This window comes from Bos mutus, chromosome 15, assembly GCF_027580195.1.
Source record: "Bos mutus isolate GX-2022 chromosome 15, NWIPB_WYAK_1.1, whole genome shotgun sequence".
In the NCBI taxonomy this organism is placed as follows: domain Eukaryota; kingdom Metazoa; phylum Chordata; class Mammalia; order Artiodactyla; family Bovidae; genus Bos; species Bos mutus.
The window spans coordinates 7,157,168-7,182,294 of record NC_091631.1 but is presented as its reverse complement, the minus strand read 5'-3'; the positions used below and the strand labels follow the sequence as shown (position 1 = coordinate 7,182,294).

At 49.4% G+C, this 25,127-nt stretch overlaps 1 protein-coding gene across 8 annotated transcripts in view; it reads left to right on the top strand.

The window, feature by feature from the left end:
* Positions 1–25,102, top strand: part of TSPAN18 (tetraspanin 18) — a 216,331-nt gene extending 191,229 nt beyond the window's left edge. For all 8 annotated transcript variants that reach the window (XM_070383515.1, XM_070383513.1, XM_070383512.1 and 5 more), the window contains 4 exons: positions 369–467; positions 1,018–1,200; positions 19,363–19,446; positions 21,964–25,102. In XM_070383515.1, coding sequence (XP_070239616.1) covers positions 369–467; positions 1,018–1,200; positions 19,363–19,446; positions 21,964–22,011 — 414 coding nt within the window. In that variant the 3' untranslated portion in view covers positions 22,012–25,102. The remainder of the gene's footprint in view (positions 1–368; positions 468–1,017; positions 1,201–19,362; positions 19,447–21,963) is intronic.
* Positions 25,103–25,127: the final 25 nt, after the last annotated feature.

Below are 25,127 nucleotides of genomic sequence, written 5' to 3'. Positions count from 1 at the left end.
TCTGTCTGAGGAACAGCTCAGGGTTAGGGAGCGGCAGGAGGGGTGAGCCCCCAACTGAGGACCAGCCACCCTCTGGAAAGAGCTGCAGTACTGGTGGAGGTTCCCCGGTGGCTTGCTGAGGGCTGTGTGGGTAGTCTGCGCGTTCATGCTGGGGATCTGATGATGCAGGGAGGCCACAGGTCCTTAGAGGTAGGGGGTGGGCCCCAAGGGCCTGCCCCAAGTCAGCTGCTTACAAGGAGGGTCCCTGGCACTAGGGCCCAGAGGCCTTCCCCCACCCTCCCCCAGAGCAGATCAGTGGAGAAGCCAGGGAAGGGGGCACCGTATCAAGCTGCCATGGCTCTCAGTCCAGCCCCTCCCTCTGCCTCCAGCTCACCCGTGAATTCTTCACCAAGGAGCTCACCAAGCACTACCAGGGCAACAACGACACGGACGTCTTCTCCGCCACCTGGAACTCCGTCATGATCACGGTGAGTGGCCCCAGGGATGCTCTGAGCCCTCAGAGCCCTGACACCCAGGGGAGCCATTATCTGGCCTCCAGAGCCTTGCTCTCTGCGCCTATGCAGATATCAATAATCAATCAGGCACTGATCTGCCAGCCCAGGCCCAGCCTCAGAACTGGCATCCATCCGCACAGCATCTTGGGCAGCCGTTGCCCATCAGCCACAGTCCGAACTCAGGGTGAAAGCTGTTCGCCCTCCCTGTCTTGAGTCCTCAAGCAATCGTAACTGTCATCAGTGGCGGTAACCATAGCAGCTACTTACTGAGTGCTCAGCGCCGGTGAAGTAGGAATTGTTGCCAGCACTCTCATTTTACCGTGAGGACACTGGAGGCTCAGAGAGGCTGAGTGGCTTTCCCGGGGTTGCACAGGAGCCGCAGGTGGAGCCAGCTCCCACTTGGATCATGACTACCCCCCACTACGCTGCCTCACAGTGGCCTGTGGACAGGCTTTGCGTTTGTCTCCTCACTCTCATGCCTGGCTCCAGCTCCTATCCCCCTCTTCTCTCTGCTCTGTCCTAGTTTGGTTGCTGTGGGGTCAACGGGCCCGAAGACTTTAAGTATGCATCAGTTTTCCGACTCCTGACTTTGGACAGTGATGAGGTGCCAGAGGCCTGCTGCCGGAGAGAACCTCAGAGTCGGGACGGGGTCCTGCTGAGCAGAGAGGAATGCCTCCTGGGAAGGGACCTGTTCCTGAACAAGCAGGTACCAGGCCCTGCTTCCCCTGGCAGGGAGACCTGTGCATCAGGAGTGGCTGGCCAAGCTGGGTGGGTGGCAATGTGAGCCCAGAAGATCTGAAGGCATTCGGGGAATCCCGTGGAAATGTTGGCTGTGATGTGGGACCCCTGAACAGGAGCTAAGGAAGGCTCCATTCATGCCCCTGAGAGCCAGCCAAAGGGGTTAAAGGATGAGAATGGCAGACAGTCCATCAACGTCACAGACCAGAGGAGTGGGCATTTTGACTGGGGTTCAAGGGTAACTAGGAGTTTTCCAGTGTTCCAAGTAGAGCACTCCCTGAGTTTCTGGTACTGCAGGTCTCAAGAATGAAAACCAGAGTTACACAGCAGGGCCCCTCCTCAGCGGTGCATTTTATTTGGGGAGAACTCACATTTGTCATGTGGAAGCACCCCCGGGCCCCAAGAGAATAAGATTTCCCTGACCTTAGCCTCCAAAGTCAGGGAAGCTCCTAGACTTCTTGGCTTCTTTCGCAACCCAAGGATTTCATCTAAGTCTCAGAAGAGGCCCTTTCCCTTCCTGCTATGTCCCCTCGGTGAGACTCACAGTGCCCTTGACCTTGATCCCCCTTCCTACTTACCAGTCTCCACACTCCTCAGGGGGATGTGTGAGGCCAGGCTAGGGGAGGGCGGGGCAGTGGGGGGAGAATGAGGGTGAACTGAGCCCTGCACCCTGTGCTTGATTCGGCCTTTGATGAGGCTCCCATGGGAGAGCTCCAGATGCCGGGAACCACAGCAGGGGACAGGAGGCAAAGCCCTGTTCCTGCAGGGCCTACAGTCTGGCTAGAGGAAGCAGATGATAAGCAAGCAGCAAGCACATAAGAAGTCATAATCTCACATGAAGTAATCATTTCACTATAAGGAAAATAAAACTGGATGATGGGCTAGAAGGGACTAGGGTGGGACGGGGGTAGGGCTTAAGGCAAGCCTCTCAGAGTCCCCCCGGAAAGGGGAGAGTTGGGCTGAGGCCTGACCCTGGCCATCTGATGAGACTCTTTCCAGCTTCAGCTTTGCCTCATAAACTCAGCACCCTCTCCTCCTGCACCTGCCCACGTCATCTCAAAGGGTTCCCCAGGCCCGGAGAGTCACGTTCCTCCATCCCTTATGGTCCTGTGTCCCTGCGTTGAGTGAAAGAGACCTAAGTGCAGAAACAAAGGTCCTGGGATGAGGCTGCTGGGAGCTGGGGGGAGGGACAGCCACCCCAGGGGTTAGGTCTCAGCCCTGAGGAGAGGCTCCGAGCATGGGGAGGGGGCAGGGATAGCCACCCCAGGGGTTAGGTCTCAGCCCTGAGGAGAGGCTGCCGAGCATGGGGAGGGGGGCAAGGACAGTCACCCCAGGGGTTAGGTTTCAGCTCTGAGGAGAGGCTGCCGAGCATGGGGAGGGGGGCCATTTCAGGCTGTGATGGCAGGCAGACCTGGGCTATCAGCAGCCATGTCAGCTTGGCCAAGACTCACTCTCTGGACCTCAGATTCCCCATGCAATGGCAGAGACAGCTGGCTGCCCTTGTGTTCGGTTGAGGCTTCCTCCTTGGAAAGAGGAGGTTTACAGACCCAGTGACCACCAGGTAAACCTGCTCTTCCAGCCTCCCTTGCAGCTAGGCCACATGGCAAGTTCTAGCCAAAGGGAGGAAAGTAGAGGTGATCTGTGCAACTGAGCCATGTCCTTAAGAGAAAGCGCTGTGCCCACCCCTTCTCCTTCTCATCACCCCACCCCCAACTCATGGTTGACAGCCATCTCAGACCTTGCAGAGGAGGCTGATCCCCTAGAATATCCAAGCATCAAGAGAGAAGGTGCTTGGGCCACCAACAACCATATGGAGCGGAGCAGCCAGCAACTCAGGGGTTGATCAGTCAGTTCAGTCACTCAGTCATGTCTGACTCTTTGCAACCCCATGGACTGCAGCACGCCAGGCTTCCCTGTCCATCACCAACTCCCAGAGCTTACTCAAACTCATGTCCATCGAGTCGGTGATGCCATCCCACCATCTCATCCTCTGTCGTCCCCTTCTCCTCCTGCCTTCAATCTTTCCCAGCAACAGGGTCTTTTCCAATGAGTCAGTTCTTTGCATCAGGTGGCCATAGTATTGGAGTTTCAGCTTCAACATCAGTCCTTCCAATGAATATTCAGGACTGATTTCCTTTAGAATGGACTGGTTGGGTCTCCTTGCAGTCCAAGGGACTCTCAAGAGTCTTCTCCAGCACCACAGTTCAAAAGAATCAATTCCTCGGTGCTCAGCTTTCTTTGTAGTCCAACTCTCACATCCATACATGACCACTGGAAAAGCCATAGCTTTGACTATGGTTTTGATGCAGACAGGGGTTGATAAAGACAAACAAACTCCTACCAATAGGACCGCTTGCTGCCCGCAGCCAAAGCTCTTTCCTAAAGCCACTTGTGAATTGCTCAGGGAGGCTTCTCACGGGCCCTGTTCTTTTCTGGCTTCATCCTCCACTACACTGCCTCCTTCCTTCTCCCAGGCGTGGCTTTGAAATCAAAGCTCATCAGAGAGATCCCTGTGCAGCTACATTAGTTCCGTGACTCTTCCCCTGCTCCTCATGAGGACTGCCTGAGACTGACTTCTGGGATTCCTTTTCCGAGGCACTAGCATCCCCACGAGCACTCTTCCTTTTAAAAGCTTCTGCTGAGGGACTCGCTCTGTTTTTTCTCCAAAGCCCAGTTCCCTGAAGCCCAGGATGCATTTCTGACTTTGCCTCACATCCTCGTCACAATGTTGAGTCAGTAGCAAAATATTTGAAACTGAAAATCTACACTTAAGGCAAATGCCTCTGTGTTTCACACGGTAAGAATTCTGGAAGATGGTGGCTTCTCTGTTTATCAGTGGCTCCATCATGTCAGCCAAGGCCTAGTCTCGGTAATCCTTGCAACATTTCCTTGTGCTTAGTACTTCACGGTGGCAAAACAGCTGCCATGGCTCCAGACATTCCACTCGTTGAAGATGGGAAGAAACTGAAAAGGTGGTGCTTCTTTCCCAGAAACCTCCCTAAGACATCTGCTTAGGTCTCATTGGCCAGGACTCAGTCACATGGCTGTCAGGAGCTGAGGCAGAGGGCACTCGTCCATGGGTACTGAGTTAGTCCACCAGCCCTGTTTATCACTGAATGCCAATGAAGAGAAATGAGGAAGTCCCCAAAGAACGTGATCCAAGATGAAAAATCAGGCTCCTCCATTGGTATGAGTTGAATCCACCATGGCAGCTTCCCCTGCCCATTCCTGGGCCTTCCCTGGGTTAAGATAGTCATATAGGCAAGTCAAGAATGTATTTCCCTGCTGGAAAAAAAAAATCAGGGGTTGTCCCAGGAGGTGGTGACCTAGCTAGACCATGACCCAAGAGGAAACCATCTATTTCCCCCACTTGTCAGGGTGGTTTTAAGTCTTCTTGCCGCATAGCATCACTGATTCTCTGCTTTATCCTCATGGCTCCCCACCTGCTTCCTGGGTGGTCATGAGTATGGGTGATGCTGTGACTCTTATAAATGTAAATTTCTACACTCTTATCTTCTTGACAAGGGAAAGCACTCCAGCCAGAGAGTGAGAGCAGCCTGTGCAAAGGCCCCAGGGTAGGAGGGAGCACGGTGTGTCCCAGAACCAAGGGAAGGCCACTACGGCTGGAGGACAGTGAATAAGGCAAGACTAGCTCCAGGCGGGGGTATCAGCAGGGCCAGACCATGCAGTGCCTGTGGACCCAGGGCAAAGAGGCTAGACAAGCAAAGAAGCCCGAGTTCTATGTGGGGTTGTGGCCATGTTGGCTCTCTGGCTGCTTACTGGCCAGGGGTTTGAGATGGGCCTGAGGAGACAGGAGGGAATAGAACACTGGTCCCAGTGAGAAATGAGGATGGGTTAGACCAGGATCACGGTAGAGGAGACAGAGAGAAGTGTATACATCTGAGAAAGGAATCAGGAGGTGAAACTGTGGCAGATTCACTCTGGGGAAGGGAGGATGAGGCTGTGCTGGGAGTGACTCCGTAGGTTCTAGTTGGGGGGGACCTCGGATCTGCCCTGGGACCTGCAGGCAGTGGGCAGCTGGACTTGCAGGGCTCGGGGGAAGGTCCGTGCTGGACGTAGAAACGTGGCGGTCTTCGTGGTGGCCCCTCTGGCCTCTGTCAGATGAGGTTGCGGAGGGCGGGTGACTGCAGCCAGGAGTCAGGGTGGGGGCATGTTCCCTCCCTGCAGAGATGAGGGGAGGTGCTGCCAACAGCAGCATGGCTCAGGGACGCACAGTCTGGTGGCAGGTGGGGAAGATGGTCCCTGCAGTGTCTTACTGGGCAGGGGAGGGGTCGGGATGGGCCTCCGTCCTGAGGGGGAGGAAGAGGTGATACCCAGGGGTACTGGCTGGAGTTTGGCCCCTGAGCCAGGGACCCCGCCCAGATGAGCAGGAATCAGGGCTTCCTGATGCGACTGCTTCCCTTTAGAATAGAGCAGAGAAGACGCTTGCACTCCCCTTAGGACCAACCCGTTTCCCTGCCTCCTCAGTGGTGACCCTGAGCCAGTGGTCATCTGCCCCCTCCTTCCATTCCTCTTCCTCAAGAGGCTGGAATGGGGTCCAAGCCAGAAGAAGCACATGAGGCCCCAGCAGAGCCTGGCCAGAGGGGACACTCGCTGAGTCCTGGCGGCATCTTCCGTCCGCCCTCTGCCCTGGCTGCTCTCCCTGAGGGCGTCTCAGTAGCAGGGCCTCCGTCAGCCAAGCCATCTGCTTGGTTCAGCCCAGGGTGAACCTTTGGTGTCAGAGCCTGACAGAGGGCAGATGAGCAGTTTAGGCCCCGGGTGCCCCACCCGCAGCAGGCGAGGGGTGCAGGGACAACTTCCCTCGGCTAGATAAGGCCCCCCTCCAGGCCTAAGAAGGCCCCCCAGGCCCAGGTGAGGCATGTGAAAGTCAACATCAAGTTCAGAAGGGGCTTACTGCTTCTCCTATCCCCTTATGGTACAGGGGTGTATGCGTGTTTGTGTGTGTGTGTGTGTGTGTGTGTGTGTGTGTGTGTGTGTGTGTGGTCCACTGCTCCCCGGGTTGTAGAGGGCAACCCAGTTCTGCACTGGACATCTCCCACCCCAGGCTGTGCTCTGGGGGCCCAGAGAGAAAGCACATGGTCCTAACGGGACTGAGGGGTGGACCTGCCAGCATTGTTCCACGTGCTTTGTCCGTAGCATCTCATCTCATCCTCACACCAGTCCTAGGAAGTAGTCCTACACAGGCCCCAGTCTTTGGATGGGGCAAAGGAGGCCGAGAAAAAGTAAATACAGGCACACCTCGGAGAGACCAAGGGTTTGGTTCCAGACCATTGCAATGGAGCGAGGGACAGGAAATTTTTGGTTTCCTGGTGTCCATAAAAATTATGCTCAGGGACTTCCCTGGAGGTCCAGTGGCTAAGACTGCAGTCCCAGTGCAGGGGCTGCAGGTTTAATCCCCGGCTGCGGAACTGGATCCCACATGCCACAACCAAGACCTTGCACAGCCAAAGAAATAGGCAAATTTTTTAAAAATGGTTTTTACACTGCACCTTAGTCTGTTACGTGTGCAGTCACTTTATGTCAAAAGAAAAAAATCAGTATGCATACTATAATTTTAAAATGTTGTATTGCTAAAAATGCTCACTGTCATCTGAGCCATCAGCAAGAGGCAGTGTGTGCTCAGTCGCTCAGTCGTGTCCGACTCTTTGCGACCCCATGGATTGCAGCCTGCCACACTCCTCTGTCCATGGGATTCTCCAGGCAAGAATACTGGAGTGGGTTGCCATGCCCTCCTCCAGGGGATCTTCCCAACCCAGAGATCGAACCCACATCTCTTACGTCTCCTGCGTTGGCAGGTGGGTTCTTTATCCCTAGTCCCACCTGGGAAGCAAGGGGTAGTAGTAACATCGAAGATCACTGATCACAGATCCCTGTGACACATCTGATAAGAATTAAAATGCTGGAAATATGGTGAGAATTACCAAGATGAGACACTGAGGCGAAGTGAGCAACCACTGTTGCAAAAATGGCCCCAATAGCCTTCCTCAATGCAGGGCTGCCACAAACCGTCAATTTCTAAAAACATACAATATCCGTGAAGCGCAATAAAACGAAACGTGCCTGTAAGTTCACCCAGTAAGCAAGTGGCCGGTGTTACCTGTGTAACCACTTCTCCCCGGGTTACTGGTGCTTCTTGTCTGGGTGGCCCCTCAGAGCACATGGTAAGTCCAGGCTGTGTTGGGTAGAGGGAGTGGATGGGGGTGGGGGTGGGGTATTGGTGGCAGGAAGCGGACTCAGGGGCTGGGGGAGGAGATGAGTGGCAGCCTCAGGGAATGATGGGAGGCTGGAAGCACCTCTCCCAGGCCTCTCCCAGTCTCCTTCCCTTCCCTCTGGAGCATGCCCGCTTGCTGCTGCTGTTCTATATGTCAGGGTTCTGACGCTTTAAAAAGAGCTAAACAGAGCAAGGGCTCCCCAGGTGGCGCTAGTGGTAAAGAACTCGCCTGCCAATACAGGAAGTAGCTGAGATAAGAAGATAAGCAAAAGGTGAAGGAGAAAAGGAAAGATATACCCATTTGAGTGCAGACTTCCAAAGAATAGCAAGGAGAGGTAAGAACGCCTTCCTCAGTGATCAGTGCAAAGAAATAGAGGGAAAAAATAGAATGGTAAAGACTAGAGATCTCTTCAAGAAAATTAGAGATACCAAGGGAACATTTCATGCAAAGATGGGCTCAATAAAGGACAGAAATGGTATGGACCTAACAGAAGCAGAAGATATTAAGAAGATGTGACAAGAATACACAGAAGAACTGTACAGAAAAGATCTTCACGACCCAGATAATCACGATGGTGTGATCACTGACCTAGAGCCGGACATCCTGGAATGTGAAGTCAAGTGGGCCTTAGGAAGCATCACTATGAACAAAGCTAGTGGAGGTGATGGAATTCCAGTTGAGCTATTTCAAATCCTGAAAGATGATGCTGTGAAAGTGCTGAACTCAATATGCCAGCAAATTTGAAAAACTCAGCAGTGGCCATAGGACTGGAAAAGGTCAGTTTTCATTCCAATCCCAAAGAAAGCCAATGCCGATAAATGTTCAAACTACTGCACAATTGCTCTCGTCTCACACACTAGCAAAGTAATGCTCAAAATTCTCCAAGCCAGGCTTTAATAGTATGTGAACCGTGAACTTCCAGATGTTCAAGCTGGATTTAGAAAAAGCAGAGGAACCAGAGATCAAATTGCCAACATCAGTTGGATCATCGAAAAACCAAAGAGTTCCAGAAAAATATCTACTTCTGCTTTATTGACTATGCCAAAGCCTTTGACTGTGTGGGTCACAACGAACTGTGGAACATTCTTCAAGAGATGGGAATACCAGCCCACCTGACCTGCATCCTGAGAAATCTGTATATGGGTCAAGAAGCAACAGTTAGAACTGGACATGGAACAACAGACTGGTTCCAAATCGGGAAAGGAGTATGTCAAGGCTGTATCTTGTCACCCTGCTCATTTAACTTATATGCAGAGTATATCATGAGAAACGCTGGGCTGGATGAAACACAAGCTGGAATCAAGATTGCCTGGAGAAATATCAATAACCTCAGATATGCAGATGACACTACCCTTATGGTAGAAAGTGAAGAGGAACTAAAGAACCTCTTGATGAAAGTGAAAGAGGAGAGTGAAAATGTTGGCTTAAAGCTCAGCATTCAGAAAACTAAGATCATGGCATCCAGTCCCATCACTTCATGGCAAATAGATGGGGAAACAATGGAAACAGTGAGATACTTTATTTTCTTGGGCTCCAAAATCACTGCAGATGGTGATTGCAGCCATGAAATTAAAAGACGCTTGCTCCTTGGAAGAAAAACTGTGACCAACCTAGACAGCATATTAAAAAGCAGGGACATTACTTTGCCATCAAAGATCCATCTAGTCAAGGCTATGGTTTTTCCAGTAGTCATGTATGGATGTGAAAGTTAGACTATAAAGAAAACTGAGTGCCGAAGAATTGATGCTTTTGAACTGTGGTGCTGGAGAAGACTCTTGAGAGTCCCTTGGACTGCAAGGAGACCCAACCAGTCCATCCTAAAGGAAATCAGTCCTGAATATTCATTGGAAGGACTGATACTGAAGCTGAAACTCTAATACTTTGGCCACCTGATGTGAGGAACTGACTCATGTGAAAAGACCCTGATGCTGGGAAAGATTGAAGGCAGGAGGAGAAGGGGACGACAGAGGATGAGATGGTTGGATGTCATCACCGACTCGATGGACATGAGTTTCAGTAAGCTCTGGGAGCTGGTGATGGGACAGGGAAGCCTGGCGTGCTGCAGTCCATGGGGTCACAAAGAGTCGGACACGACTGAGCAACTGAACTGAACTGAAAGTGATACAGGTTTGATTCCTGGGTCAGGAAGATCCCCTGGAGGAAAGCATAGCAACCCACTCCAGAATTCTTGCCTGGAGAATCCCCATGGACAGAGGAGCCTGGCAGAGTCGGACCCGACTGAAGTGACTTAACACAAACACAGGCAAACAGAGCAAGGGGGTTGGCGATTTGAGTTCCGCCCCAACACGGGTCTGCAGGCAGATCCAGGATGGCCCCAGGCCTGGCCGGCTGCATGGGGCTTCCCTGCCAGCTCTGAAGCCACCTCCAGCCACACTGGGTTCCAGACCAGCTGGCCTGTGGGAGGGCACCCTTAGGGCTCCAATCACACAGCACTTGGCTGGGCTCCCAGTCAGCTAAGGCCTTCTTTCCTTGTCGTCCTTGCCAGGCCTGGTGTGTCTCAGCCTGACCATGGCACAGGCCTTAGAAATCGCCTGGGGCATCTGCTCGCCACGTAGGTTCCTGGGCTCCACACCAGACCCCCCAATCCAGGGTCCTGGGGGTGCGGCCTTGGCATATGTATTGTTTTGTTTTTTTTTTTCCTGTTTTATTTTATTATTTTTTTTTAATTTGATTTTATTTTTAAACTTTACAATATTGTATTAGTTTTGCCAAACATCGAAATGAATCTGCCACAGGTATACCCGTGTTCCCCATCCTGAACCCTCCTCCCTCCTCCCTCCCCTACCCTCCCTCTGGGTCATCCCAGCGCACCAGCCCCAAGCATCCAGTACCATGCATCGAACCTGGACTGGCAACTCATTTCATACATGATATTATACATGTTTCAATGCCATTCTCCCAAATCTTCCCACCCTTTCCCTCTCCCATAGAGTCCATAAGACTGTTCTATACATCGGTGTCTCTTTTGCTGTCTCGTACACAGGGTTATTGTTACCATCTTTCTAAATTCCATATATATGCGTTAGTATACTGTATTGGTGTTTTTCTTTCTGGCTTACTTCACTCTGTATAATAGGTTCCAGTTTCATCCAACTCATTAGAACCGATTCAAATGTATTCCTTTTAATGGCTGAGTAATGCTCCACTGTGTATATGTACCACAGCTTTCTTATCCATTCATCTGCTGATGGGCATCTAGGTTGCTTCCATGTCCTGGCTATTATAAACAGTGCTGCGATGAACATTGGGGTACACGTGTCTCTTTCCCTTCTGGTTTCCTCAGTGTGTATGCCCAGCAGTGGGATTGCTGGATCATAAGGCAGTTCTATTTCCAGTTTTTTAAGGAATCTCCACACTGTTCTCCATAGTGGCTGTACTAGTTTGCATTCCCACCAACAGTGTAAGAGAGTTCCCTTTTCTCCACACCCTCTCCAGCATTTATTGCTTGTAGACTTATGGATTGCAGCCATTCTGACTGGTGAAATGGTACCTCATAGTGGTTTTGATTTGCATTTCTCTGATAATGAGTGATGTTGAGCATCTTTTCATGTGTTTGTTAGCCATCTGTATGTCTTCTTTGGAGAAATGTCTATTTAGTTCTTTGGCCCATTTTTTGATTGGGTCATTTATTTTTCTGGAGTTGAGCTGTAGGAGTTGCTTGTATATTTTTGAGATTAGTTGTTTGTCAGTTGCTTCATTTGCTATTATTTTCTCCCATTCTGAAGGCTGCCTTTTCACCTTGCTAATAGTTTCCTTTGTTGTGCAGAAGCTTTTAAGTTTAATTAGGTCCCATTTGTTTATTTTTGCTTTTATTTCCAATATTCTGGGAGGTGGGTCATAGAGGATCCTGCTGTGATGTATGTCGGAGAGTGTTTTGCCTATGTTCTCCTCTAGGAGTTTTATAGTTTCTGGTCTTACGTTGAGATCTTTAATCAATTTTGAGTTTATTTTTGTGTATGGTGTTAGAAAGTGTTCTAGTTTCATTCTTTTACAAGTGGTTGACCAGCTTTCCCAGCACCACTTGTTAAAGAGATTGTCTTTAATCCATTGTATATTCTTGCCTCCTTTGTCAAAGATAAGGTGTCCATATGTGCGTGGATTTATCTCTGGGCTTTCTATTTTGTTCCATTGATCAATATTTCTGTCTTTGTGCCAGTACCATACTGTCTTGATAACTGTGGCTTTGTAATAGAGCCTGAAGTCAGGTAGATTGATTCCTCCCGTTCCATTCTTCTTTCTCAAGATCGCTTTGGCTATTCGAGGTTTTTTGTATTTCCATACAAATTGTGAAATTATTTGTTCTAGCTCTGTGAAGAATACCGTTGGTAGCTTGATAGGGATTGCATTGAATCTATAAATTGCTTTGGGTAGTATACTCATTTTCACTATATTGATTCTTTCAATCCATGAACATGGTATATTTCTCCATCTATTAGTGTCCTCTTTGATTTCTTTCACCAGTGTTTTATAGTTTTCTATATATAGGTCTTTAGTTTCTTTAGGTAGATATATTCCTAAGTATTTTATTCTTTCCGTTGCAATGGTGAATGGAATTGTTTCCTTAATTTCTCTTTCTGTTTTCTCATTATTAGTGTATAGGAATGCAAGGGATTTCTGTGTGTTGATTTTATATCCTGCAACTTTGCTATAATCATTGATTAGTTCTAGTAATTTCCTGGTGGAGTCTTTAGGGTTTTCTATGTAAAGGATCATGTCATCTGCAAACAGTGAGAGTTTTACTTCTTCTTTTCCAATTTGGATTCCTTTTATTTCTTTTTCTGCTCTGATTGCTGTGGCCAAAACTTCCAAAACTATGTTGAACAGTAATGGTGGAAGTGGGCACCCTTGTCTTGTTCCTGACTTTAGAGGAAATGCTTTCAATTTTTCACCATTGAGGATAATGTTTGCTGTGGGTTTGTCATATATAGCTTTTATTATGTTGAGGTATGTTCCTTCTATTCCTGCTTTCTGGAGAGTTTTTATCATAAATGGATGTTGAATTTTGTCAAAGGCTTTCTCTGCATCTATTGAGATAATCATATGGTTTTTGTTTTTCAATTTGTTAATGTGGTGTATAACATTGATTGATTTGCGGATATTGAAGAACCCTTGCATCCCTGGGATAAAGCCCACTTGGTCATGGTGTATGATCTTTTTAATGTGTTGTTGGATTCTGATTGCTAGAATTTTGTTAAGGATTTTTGCATCTATGTTCATCAGTGATATTGGTCTGTAGTTTTCTTTTTTTGTGGGATCTTTGTCAGGTTTTGGTATTAGGGTGATGGTGGCCTCATAGAATGAGTTTGGAAGTTTACCTTCCTCTGCAATTTTCTGGAAGAGTTTGAGCAGGATAGGTGTTAGCTCTTCTCTAAATTTTTGGTAGAATTCAGCTGTGAAGCCATCTGGACCTGGGCTTTTGTTTGCTGGAAGATTTTTGATTACAGTTTCAATTTCCATGCTTGTGATGGGTCTGTTAAGATTTTCTATTTCTTCCTGGTCCAGTTTTGGAAAGTTGTACTTTTCTAAGAATTTGTCCATTTCTTCCACATTGTCCATTTTATTGGCATATAATTGTTGATAGTAGTCTCTTATGATCCTTTGTATTTCTGTGTTGTATGTTGTGATCTCTCCATTTTCATTTCTAATTTTATTGATTTGATTTTTCTCCCTTTGTTTCTTGATGAGTCTGGCTAATGGTTTGTCAATTTTATTTATCCTTTCAAAGAACCAGCTTTTGGCTTTGTTGATTTTTGCTATGGTCTCTTTTGTTTCTTTTGCATTTATTTCTGCCCTAATTTTTAAGATTTCTTTCCTTCTACTAACCCTGGGGTTCTTCATTTCTTCCTTTTCTAGTTGCTTTAGGTGTAGGGTTACGTTATTTATTTGACTTTTTTCTTGTTTCTTGAGGTATGCCTGTATTGCTATGAACTTTCCCCTTAGGACTGCTTTTAAAGTGTCCCACAGGTTTTGAGTTGTTGTGTTTTCATTTTCATTCGTTTCTATGCAAATTTTGATTTCTTTTTTGATTTCTTCTGTGATTTGTTGGTTATTCAGCAGGGTGTTGTTCAGCCTCCATATGTTGGAATTTTTAATAGTTTGTCTCCTGTAATTGAGATCTAATCTTACTGCATTGTGGTCAGAAAAGATGCTTGGAATGATTTCTATTTTTTTGAATTTACCAAGGCTAGATTTATGGCCCAGGATGTGATCTATCCTGGAGAAGGTTCCATGTGCGCTTGAGAAAAAGGTGAAATTCATTGTTTTGGGATGAAATGTCCTATAGATATCAATTAGGTCTAACTGGTCTATCGTATCGTTTAATGTTTGTGTTTCCTTGTTAATTTTCTGTTTAGTTGATCTATCCGTAGGTGTGAGTGGGGTATTAAAGTCTCCCACTATTATTGTGTTATTGTTAATGTCTCCTTTCATACTTGTTAGCATTTGTCTTACATATTGTGGCGCTCCCGTGTTGGGTGCATATATATTTATAATTGTTATATCTTCTTCTTGGATTGATCCTTTGATCATTATGTAGTGACCATCTTTGTCTCTTTTCACAGCCTTTGTTTTAAAGTCTATTTTATCTGATATAAGTATTGCTACTCCTGCTTTCTTTTGGTCCCTATTTGCATGGAAAATCTTTTTCCAGCCCTTCACTTTCAGTCTGTATGTGTCCCCTGTTTTGAGATGGGTCTCTTGTAGACAACATATGTAGGGGTCTTGTTTTTGTATCCATTCAGCCAGTCTTTGTCTTTTGGTTGGGGCATTCAACCCATTTACATTTAAGGTAATTACTGATAAGTATGATCCCGTTGCCATTTACTTTATTGTTTTGGGTTCAAGTTTATACACTATTTTTGTGTTTCCTGTCTAGAGAATATCCTTTAGAATTTGTTGGAGAGCTGGTTTGGTGGTGCTGAATTCTCTCAGCTTTTGCTTGTCTGAGAAGCTTTTGATTTCTCCTTCATATTTGAATGAGATCCTTGCTGGGTACAATAATCTGGGCTGTAGGTTATTTTCTTTCATCACTTTAAGTATGTCTTGCCATTCCCTCCTGGCTTGAAGAGTTTCTATTGAAAGATCAGCTGTTATCCTAATGGGAATTCCTTTGTGTGTTATTTGTTGTTTTTCTCTTGCTGCTTTTAATATTTGTTCTTTGTGTTTGGTCTTTGTTAATTTGATTAATATGTGTCTTGGGGTGTTTTGCCTTGGGTTTATCCTGTTTGGGACTCTCTGGGTTTCTTGGACTTGGGTGATTATTTCCTTCCCCATTTTAGGGAAGTTTTCAACTATTATCTCCTCAAGTATTTTCTCATGGTCTTTCTTTTTGTCTTCTGCTTCTGGGACCCCTATGATTCGAATGTTGTAGCGTTTAATATTGTCCTGGAGGTCTCTGAGATTGTCTTCATTTCTTTTAATTCGTTTTTCTTTTATCCTCTCTGATTCATTTATTTCTACCATTCTATCTTCTAATTCACTAATCCTATCTTCTGCCTCTGTTATTCTACTATTTGTTGCCTCCAGAGTGTTTTTAATTTCATTTATTGCATTATTCATTTTATATTGACTCTCTTTTATTTCTTCTAGGTCCTTGTTAAACCTTTCTTGCATCTTCTCAATCTTTGTCTCCAAGATATTTATCTGTGATTCCATTTTGATTTCAAGATTTTGGATCAATTTCACTATCATTATTCGGAACTCTTTATCAGGTAGATTCCCTATCTCTTCCTCTTTTGTTTGGTTTGGTGGGCATTTATCCTGTTCCTTTATCTGCTGGGTATTCCTCTGTCTCTTCATCTTGTTTAAATTGCTGAGTTTGGGGTGTCCTTTCTGTATTCTGGCAGTTTGTGGAGTTCTCTTTATTGTGGCGTTTCCTCACTCTGTGTGGGTTTGTACAGGTGGCTTGTCAAGGTTTCTTGGTTAAGGAAGCTTGTGTCGGTGTTCTGGTGGGTGGAGCTGTATTTCTTCTCTCTGGAGTGCAATGAAATGTCTAGTAATGAGTTATGGATGTCTATGGTTTTGGGGTGACTTGGGCTGCCTGTATTTTGGAGCTCAGGGCTGTGTTCCTTGCTGCTGGAGAATTTGCTTGGTATGTCTTGCCCTGAAACTTGTTTCACCCAGAGTGGTTTACAGCATTATATGGAGAAGAGAAGAGTGAGGAGGGCGTTAGAAGTGACCCGAATGAGATGAGGTAGAATCAATAGAGGAGAGAGTGGGCTATTCAGTAATCTCTTCCTTATGTGCACTCCACAACTGGACCGCTCAGAGTTGTTCACAGAGTTATACAGAGAAGAGAAGAAGGAAGAAGGTGGCAGAGGTGGCCAGGAGGATAAATGGGGGAAATGAAAAGGAGGGAGACAGATCCAGCCAGTAATCAGTTCCCTAAGTGTTCTCCACCGTCTGGAACACACAGAAATTCACAGAGTTGGGTAGAGTAGAGAGGGGTTAGGAAGGAGACACAGGTGACCTAGTGGAGAAAAAGGAGAGTCAAAGGGAGAGAGAGCAGTTAAGCCAGTAATCTTGCTCCCTAGTGAAAAATGGGTACTGAAGATTGGGTTCTTAAAGGTACAAAATTGGTTACAAATACATAAAAGCAAAAATTTAAAATCTAGAGTAGAGTTTGGAATTTCAAAAATTCGATGTTAAAGAAAAGAAGAAGGAAAAGAAAGAGAGAAAAAATGAACAACAAAAACAAACAAGGTCGCAAAAATTATAAAGAAAATATAGGTACAAAATTGATAACTAATACCAAAAAGCGAAAGTTAAAAATCTAGAGTTTGGAGTTTCAAAAATACAATGTTAAAAAAAGAAGAAGAAAAAGAAAGAGAAAAAAAACCAAACAAGAACAAACAAGGTCACATAAATTATAAAAAAAAAAAAAACAGGTACAAAATTGATAACAAATACCAAAAAGCATAAATTAAAAATCTAGAATAGAGTTTGGAATTTCAGATATACAATGTTATTTAAAAGAAGAAGAGAAAGAAACAGAGAAAAAAAAAAAAAAAAAAAAACAGGGTCACAGAAATTATATAAAAACAAAAACAAAAAAAACTATAGGTACAAAATTGATAACAAATACTAAAAAGCTAAAATTAAAAATCTAGAGTAGAGTTGGGAATTTCAAAAATACAATGTTAAAGAAAAGAAGGAAAAAAGGAAAAAAAAGGTCAAAAAATTATTTAAAAATATATATATATATGAAGTTTGCTTTAAAAAATAGGGTCTTTTTTTTTTTTTTTTTTTGCAAAAATAATCGTTATAAAAGTGGAAATTAAAGGAATAATAGAGGACTTAATTTTTTTTTTTTTTATAGGTTTGTTCAGTCTCACTGAGGGGAGGTAGGGAGGGATGCTGCAAACAAATAACACTGGCGTGTGCTCGCAGTGCCTCAGCCACACTGGGTCTGCCCCCCCCACCCCCACCCCCGATCACGGCGCGTGTAGCCTCTCTGCCCACGCTGCTCAGGCTCTAGGTTGCTCCGCTGCAAACCATCCGTGGCCAGCCCTGGGCTGCCTGTACTTCCCAGGTCCAAGCTGCTCCGGTTCAGGCACTCGGGTAGTCCTCAGAGGCGCAGACTCTCAGTTGGGCCTGCGTTTTGTGCCCTTCCCAGATCCGAGCAGCTCAGGTGGTCAGGTGTTTTGCGCGCGCGATTGCTGCGACTTATCGCCTCTCCGCCGCTCGGTTATCTAGTTGCGCACCGGCACACCTTCTCAGGCAGATGTTGACCGTCCAGACCCCCAAGAAGTTTTAGTTAGCAAAGAAGCCTGCTTACAGTTTTATAGATAACGTCTCTCTGGGGCTGCGATTGTCCCCTTCTGGCTCTGGCTGCCTATCACTGGAGGGGGATGGTCTGCCGCGGGCTATCTCTGTTCAGTCCTTTATTTCGTGCGCGGGCCTGGCGGTGTCATAGGTTAGGGCTGGCTTTTCGCGTGGTAGATATCCCACAGTCTGGTTTGCTAGCCCAAATTATTTCGCTCAGATAGTGCTCGAGGTATTCAGGCCAGATCCTTGCGATGCAGCCCGCGCTGCGCCTCCCTGCCCAGCCCCCGCTTGCTAATGGCGTGTGCAGGCGTCTGCGCTGCTTCTCCGCTGGGGGAGTTACCGCTGGGGGAGTTACTGTAGGGCTCGCAATGTGCGGGTTTGAATTATTTATTTTTCCTCCCTGTTATGTTGCCCTCTGTGCTTCCAAGGCTCGGCACAGATTCGGCAGTGAGAAGGTTTCCTGGTGTTTGGAAACTTCTCTCTTTTTAAGACTCCCTTCCCGGGACGGAACTCTGTCCCTCCCTCTTTTGTCCCTTTTTTTGTCTTTTATATTTTTCCCTACCTCCTTTCGAAGACTTGGGTTGCTTTTCTGGGTGCCTGATGTCCTCTGCCGGCATTCAGAAGTTGTTTTGTGGAATTTACTCGGCGTTTAAATGTTCTTCTTCTGAATTTGTGGGGGAGAAAGTGTTCTCCCCGTCCTACTCCTCCGCCATCTTAGCTCCCTCTCGGCATATGTATTGTTAACTACTTCCCAGGTGATTCTGACATACCGTCAGCCCCAAGAACACTGGATCCAGCTCACCATGCTGGGGGGTCTGTTCATCTGGGTACATCCTGTATGTTTGCGGGGTGCTCAAAGAGGGGCCTGTGGGGGCCTTCCCTGCCAAGCCCCCGCCAGCCTCCAGCAGGAGGGCCCCATGCCATCCACCTGGCCACTCTGCCCAGGTCAGGTCCTGCTGTCCGCCTGCCCGAGTGCAGCCTCGTGGCATGTCACTTCCACTTCCAGCCAATGAGGCACAGCTTCTGGGTGACTGACAATGCATATGAGCCCCCAAGAATCACCTAAGAAGCACCCCCAAATCTCAACAGGACCCAGACGCAGCCACTGTCACCCAAAAGGGACCAGGTGCGATTCCCTAACCCCCACCCTGGCGACTCCTTCCCTTGCAGGTCCTCTGGCTGGGCCCAAGGAATATGCGGATTCTCCTAAAAGAAAGAAAATTCTCTCCTTTAAAAATACATTCCTATCAAAGCAAATACCATGCATCAGTCTCTGGTCAGCATGGTGCAGAGAGAGGGAGCATGGGCACAGAGATGACCCAAGACGTGAGGCACGCAGGGTCAGATGGGGTGGCAGTCACATGCTGATAATGCTGGCCCTCTGTTTCTGTCTCATCTCTCACTGGCTCCATCTCCGTCTCAGTCCGTATATCCTGAGGACTGCTTGAGAAAACAGTAATAGCACAGGGATTCAATCCATTTAGAAGGGGCACTGTGAGAGCTGAGTTGGTCCTGGAAGGCTGCCTGGAGGTGGTGAGGTATGTGCTAGGTCTTGAAGAATGGGCTGGCTTTCCTTAGGGTGGAGGTTGCAAACCAAAATCCTGCTGCCAGGCTGGTAACAGGGAGGAGTAGAAAGGGTGGGTGTGGGACGATAGATGATGGTGGGGACTGTGAATCCCCAGGGAGTACCTGTCCCCAGGGAGAGCTACATAGAAATGATGGCCTACCTTACTGGATCATCTGATCTTTTTGAGAACAGAAGGGAGTCCAGACATTTACTGGAAATTTTCCAATATTCCCATCAAAAGAGAAAAAAGGGTCTGTGTCTGATTGAGCAGCAGTCAAGCTGGCCATTTTCAGCCTTGCCTTAGGGGCTGAAGGGCCAGGTGGGTCTCTAGTGCGTTGCTGCCAAGATGCTGTTTTTATGGGCCTCCTGCCTCCCAGCCCCTCCCTGCTAAACTATCCCAACAGCGGTGGGACAGGGTAGGCCGGCTGCTGCCTGAGCTCTGGGGCCACATGCCAGTTCCCGGGCTTCACTCCCCAGTCGGGAGGCTGGCCCCTGACCCCTGTCCCTCCTGGCTTTGGCCTCACCTCCGGTCCTTCCCCTCCAGGGCTGTTACACGGTGATCCTCAACGCCTTTGAGACTTATGTCTACCTGGCCGGAGCCCTGGCCATAGGGGTGCTGGCCATCGAGGTAAGTGAAGGCCCCCACTTCTGCAGTTCCCCAGAAGCAAGACGCCCTCACAGGGTCTGGGGCAGACACTCCCCTACAGCCTGCACCCCTAGCCTACCTCCACCTCCAGATCCCTAGCCCAGGACCCAGTGGGACCCCACTTCGGGGACTATGAGGTGATAAGCCCAGCCGTGCCTGTCTGCTCCCTGAGTTGTTATGGGGCTCTGGACACATCTGAGCAAGTCTCCGGGCAATGGGGGTAGATAGGCCCTGAGAGTCACTCACCCCCAACCCCTGCACCCACCCAAGGTCCAGAGTGAACTCTGAAGGATCAGTGCAGCTGATATGAGGGAGGCGCTACAGCCTTGCTTCTGCTGCTACTGCTGCTAAGTCACGTCAGTCGTGTCCAATTCTGTGCAACCCCATAGATGGCAGCCCAACAGGCTCCTCTGTCCCTGGGATTCTCCAGGCAAGAACACTGGAGTGGGCTGCCATTTCCTTCTCCAATGCATGAAAGTGAAAAGTGAAAGTGAAGTCGCTCAGTCGAGTCCAACTCTTAGCGACCCCATGGACTGTAGCCTAACAGGCTCCTCCGTCCATGGGATTCTCCAGGCAAGAGTACTGGAGTAGGGTGCCACTGCCTTCTCCGCAGCCTTTGCTTCTAGATCAGGCCTCCTTTTCTCTGTGGGATGTTCAGGGCCGCGGGGCCTTGTTAACCTCACAAGTTGCAGATGGAGTCCCAGCCGTGAAGATCAGAAGGGCGCTGAGCCCCCTTAAAAGGAAGGCCACTGCAGACGCTTAGAGCCGCCACTAGGTGGCGCTGTGGTTAAACGATGGAGCTGCCCCCTTCCTTCTATTCACCCCTGTCTGGGATCTCAAATCCCCTGTCCTGGGAGGTTGCACAGTTTTGCCCACGCCGGTTGATCTGAAGAAAGGGGAGGCCAGTCCTTGGCCAGCGGGGAAATGAAATCAGGCAACGCAATCCTCAGCCTCCCCCTCCCACCTAGCACCACAAATCCAGGCTTGCTTAGCTCCTTACTGTGCCCTTTGCTGTTGTTCGGTCGCTCAGTCGTGTCCGACCCTTGGGGACCCCATGGACCACAGCCCGCCAGGCTTCCCTGTCCTTCACCGTCTCCCGAAGCTTGCTCAGACTCACGTCCATTGAGTACTGTGTCCTGCAGTCCTATAGCAGCTTTGTGGAGACTTTGCAGGACGGGGAGATGGATTTATTCATTCACCCGTTCATTCACTCATCAAGCACAGATTGAGCCCCAGCTGTGCACCAGCACTGTTCTAGGTGAACAAGTCCCCTCCTGGGAGGAAACAATGATCAAGAAACATAGCTCAGTACCAGGCCCCCTGGGAAATTGCAGACGTGCGTACCCTGCAGGAAGAACACGGGCTTCTGGAGTTCAGCTCCCAGCTCTGCCTCTCCCCGCGCACAGGATGCCCGAGCTGCAGTTTCCCTATTTGCAAAATGATGCTAAAAGCCGGCTCCTACAGCACTGTGGACGTCAGAGGTGGGGGCCCTGAGACAGGGCTCATCAAGCAGTGTCTGTGCTCCCAGCCTGCTGCCTTCACACCCAGCCCCCCAGCCCAGCTGCAGCCTCTGGCGGGGGGTGGGGGGGCAGAACCTCAGCAGGGACGGTTCCCATATGCCTCGCCTCCCCCACCCAGAGTCCCTCCCAGAGGTTCGGTCGTGAGCCTGTGGTCTGGGGACTGTGCCTTGTGCTACTTTCAGGAGCTCTGGCATCGGGGTATCAGCCAGCCTGAATAAATAGGCGTCCCTGAGTCAGCGTCTCTGCATACCCCACCCTCCCAGAACCCTTAGACAGGTGTTGAGTGGACTGTGCTCCTAATTTGGGGAAGGGCTACGTCTTTCTTGCCAGTCAATAACATTTCTGCTGCTGCTGCTAAGTCGTTTCAGTCGTGTCGGATTCCTAGTAACTTTTAATTAAACATCTACTATATAATAGGCCTCATTACATGGTTCATCACCTTAGACTTCCCATCTCACCCCCGTCCTGTGAGCTAAAAGAGGGGGAGGGCAGGGGCTGTGAGACTGGCCTCTGGACTCAGAATGCTGGACTCCAACCCTGGAGTCCTCATTGTCACTGTGTGATCTTAGGTGGGTTCCATGACCTCTCTGGGTCTCACTTCCTGATCTGTGAAAATACTTCTGAGAAAGCATTTAGAACTGTGCCCAGCACATGGTAAGCTCTTGATATATACTGAGGCCCAGAGAAGGGAAGTGTTTGGCCCATGTTTGCTGATGGAAAATAAGGGAGCTAGATTTGAACCTATGGTCAAAGCCCCTTCTTTTCATGACCACACTGCATGAGGGGACCAGTGGCTGGCAAGAGGGGCTTGCCCCCTGCCCAAGGCAGTGTCAGGAGTGCCTGCAGCAAGAGCGTCTCAAGAGTGACGGGTGAGCCCCCTTCCTGTGCCAGGGCAGGCAGCCCCTTCTCCTCGGGGTGGGACAGCCCCCTGGAGGGCTGTGAACCCAGCTTGACAAGCCAAATCCTACTTTCTTTGCAGCTTTTTGCCATGATCTTTGCCATGTGCCTCTTCCGGGGCATCCAGTAGAGGGTGTGGCCTGAAGCTTGAAGACTCACCCGCCCACCACTGCCCAGCGCCCAACGCCCTCCCCTCCCCCGCACCCCTGCCCTCTTGGCCCCGGGGGAGGAGGTGAAGCCATCGTGAGTGGCCAGGTAAAGGGGCAGAGGAAAATAGCTATTTTTTTTTAACAAAACAAAATGAAGACAAAACTATGGACTGATACAGCCCGTCTGGACTCGGAGTGGGCACCGCAGGTTCTCTGCATGGACCCGCGCACACCCAGGAGGCAGTCTGCGCTGGAGACCAAAGCAACCAGGTCCCCTCCTCGGCCCAACCAGATCCGGTAGCCTGGGACCTGGGCTTCAGGACTGGGTGTCAAGAACGTAAGGATGTAGGCAAGAAGGAAGCAAAAGGAGATGGTGGAGGAAGACTGGCGAAGCCCAGGGGCACCCAGGAGACCTGGTCACCACGTCCTCGAGGATTTGAAACCTCCTCGGAATCCCTGGTCCCCCTAAGATGGAGTTGTCCTGCCTCAGGCTGGGGCCGAGATTAGAATCCAGACACTGGATCGAAGAATGTCCCAGCCGGTAGGGTCCACGCTTTCCCATCTGTCGGACCAAAGAATCTGGAAAGTCCAGAGAGGGGCAGTTTCTCATCCTCAGTCACGCAGCACATGCATGGCCATTCCGAACAAGAACCCCGTCTCCCCGAGGCTGCCTGTCGCCCCTCCCAGGGTCTGCTGGTCCCAGCAGATCTGATGTTCTCACGGCTCCCTGGCCTCCACATCCTGGTTTCCCCAGAAGAGAGAGGGCAAGCTGCTCAGGAGTTGCCTCCTCCCAGCTCCACAGCTAAGAATGTTCTGGGCTCTACCCTCCCTGCTCTCCACCCCACACACTCTTCTCTAAGTCCCAGGAACACACACACACACATGCACACACACATCACAGCCCCTTTTCCACACTGCCCACCTTTCCTCACAAGGCCCTCCCTGGTCTCCACCAACTCCCTGGCTCCCAGGGCTGGAAGGAACCCCCAGGATCATCTGGCTCACCTCTCCTCACTCAGAATTGCCGCTTGGATGCCTTCCACAAGATCCCTGCCAAGGCTTCTCCATCTTCTTGCACACCTCCAAGGACAGGGAGCTCACTACCTCCCAAGACAGGCTTCTCTTTGGACTGCTCTGACTTTAGCATCAGCTTAATACATGAAGAGGTTTCTGTTTTTCTGTGGTTCTCTCCATGTCATGCCACTTGTTCTCTCTGTCCCAAAGTGTGAAGGCCACACATGGTCCGCATCCCCCTCCGAGCCCCTTTACCCTCAGGCTGAAGAACCCCAGACCACCTAGTCAGTTTTGCTCTGACATCGTTTTCCGTCCCTTCACCGTCTGTAGCACACACTTCTGAGTGTTTCCTCAAGGATCTGGCAGGGGGAGGTTTCCTCACAGACTCACCCACACCTGCACAGCACCCACAGATCAGCCCCTTATATATGCAGGTCTCAAATTCTAGAGCAGTGTTGGCAACTGCATTGCAAGATGTCTCAACCCTGACCAGTCAGGAGTGGCAGCTGTGCAGAGGATCTGAGCTCTGGTCTGGGCTCAGTGGGCAAGGACAGTGTGATCTTGATGAGTAATGTCTGCCAAGCAACTCGGGCTGGATTGGTGATGTCTGCCACAGGCATGGGCGTGGAACGGGAGGTATGTTGCCTGCTCTCCTCCTATCATTGTCCCTCCTTGGGGTCTGGGAAGGGCCCATTCTGTCTCACAGGCCCTATGCCAGCTTCCAGCCTCCCCTCCAGCCTTCCAGCCTCCAGGAGACGGAGCAGCAGCCTAGAGCTCATGCCCCCCTGCCCTGCCACCTGATACCACCAGAGCTCGGTGTCTGCTGTAAAGACTGGGTTTGACCCTCCCCTTATTGCTGCCTTCCCCCCCTTGCACCCTCCCCGCTGTCCTCTCTGGTCTGAATCTTTCCATAGTGCTGTATCTGGCTGCCCTGGCACCTCCATAAAGATGTTATGAACTCCCTAGAGACCCGGCATCCCCAGGACCCCGGAGGCCATGCAGCTGGGACCCCAGAGAGGTCTCTAGACCCACTTGGCTCCAACTTCCTGGCAGAGGCAAAGGGCTGGTATGAGGTGGACAAAAAAAAAAAAAAAAAAAGAGGCTGATTAAGCAGGGGTTAGAGTCAATTTGGACAACTGTGTGGCTTCAGTTTAGGGGTACCCTAGGCATCATGGCCCCATCCAGTCCCCACTGCCCAGGAGAATTTGGGGCCTTCAAGGTAAGAAGAACCAGGCATCAGGCACCACCCCCCACCCCCAGGCCCCTGAGATGAAAGGCTGGTCATGGAGGAACACCTGGGGGAGATGGGTTTGAAGGCGGATGTGAGAGTCTCTCATCACCAAGCGCTTTCCAGAAAGGGTCAAGGAGCCTGGATCTTCCCCCACCAACTACATTCTGGGGCTGGAAAGGGGAAGCAGGCCTCTGCTCTGTAGCATTATCGCAGGCTGGCGGCTATTTGCAAGGCTGTCTGCGACCATTCTGAACAGGTCTGAGAAGGCAAAGCCCAGCCCCAGCAGCCCTCAATGGGTACAAATGGCAATTTGGGGGCTACTGGGGTGGGAGTGGGGCTTCCTAGGTGGCACTGATGGTAAAGAAGCTGCCGGCCAATGCAGGAGATGTAAGAGATACGGGTTTGATCCCTGGGTTGAGAAGATTCCCTGGAGGATGGCATGGCAACCCATTCCAGCATTCTTGTCTGGAGAATCCCATGGACAGAGGAGCCTGGCTGGCTACAGTCTATAGGGTCATAGAATCAGGACACGACTGAAGCAACTTAGCATGCACACACGGGGTGGAGCAGGGCAGGGCGGGGCATGAAGTCTCTTTGCTGAGACTTCCTGAGCCTGAAAATAAAACCAGGAACCAGGGAGACCTTGCAGTTGGTCACATACCTTGCCCAGTACTGAAGGCCACCTTCCTGCTTAGGGGCCGGGGGCTGGGACCCTGCCCAGCATCCCATATCCCTCCTCTCCTCTCCATGCCTAAGAAGCCCAGACAGGATCCTCCAAGCCAGCTGAGGCCCCAACCCCCCACCTCCCTAGAAGACCGTCGTCCCTCCCCTGGTGGGTCCTATAAGTCTATT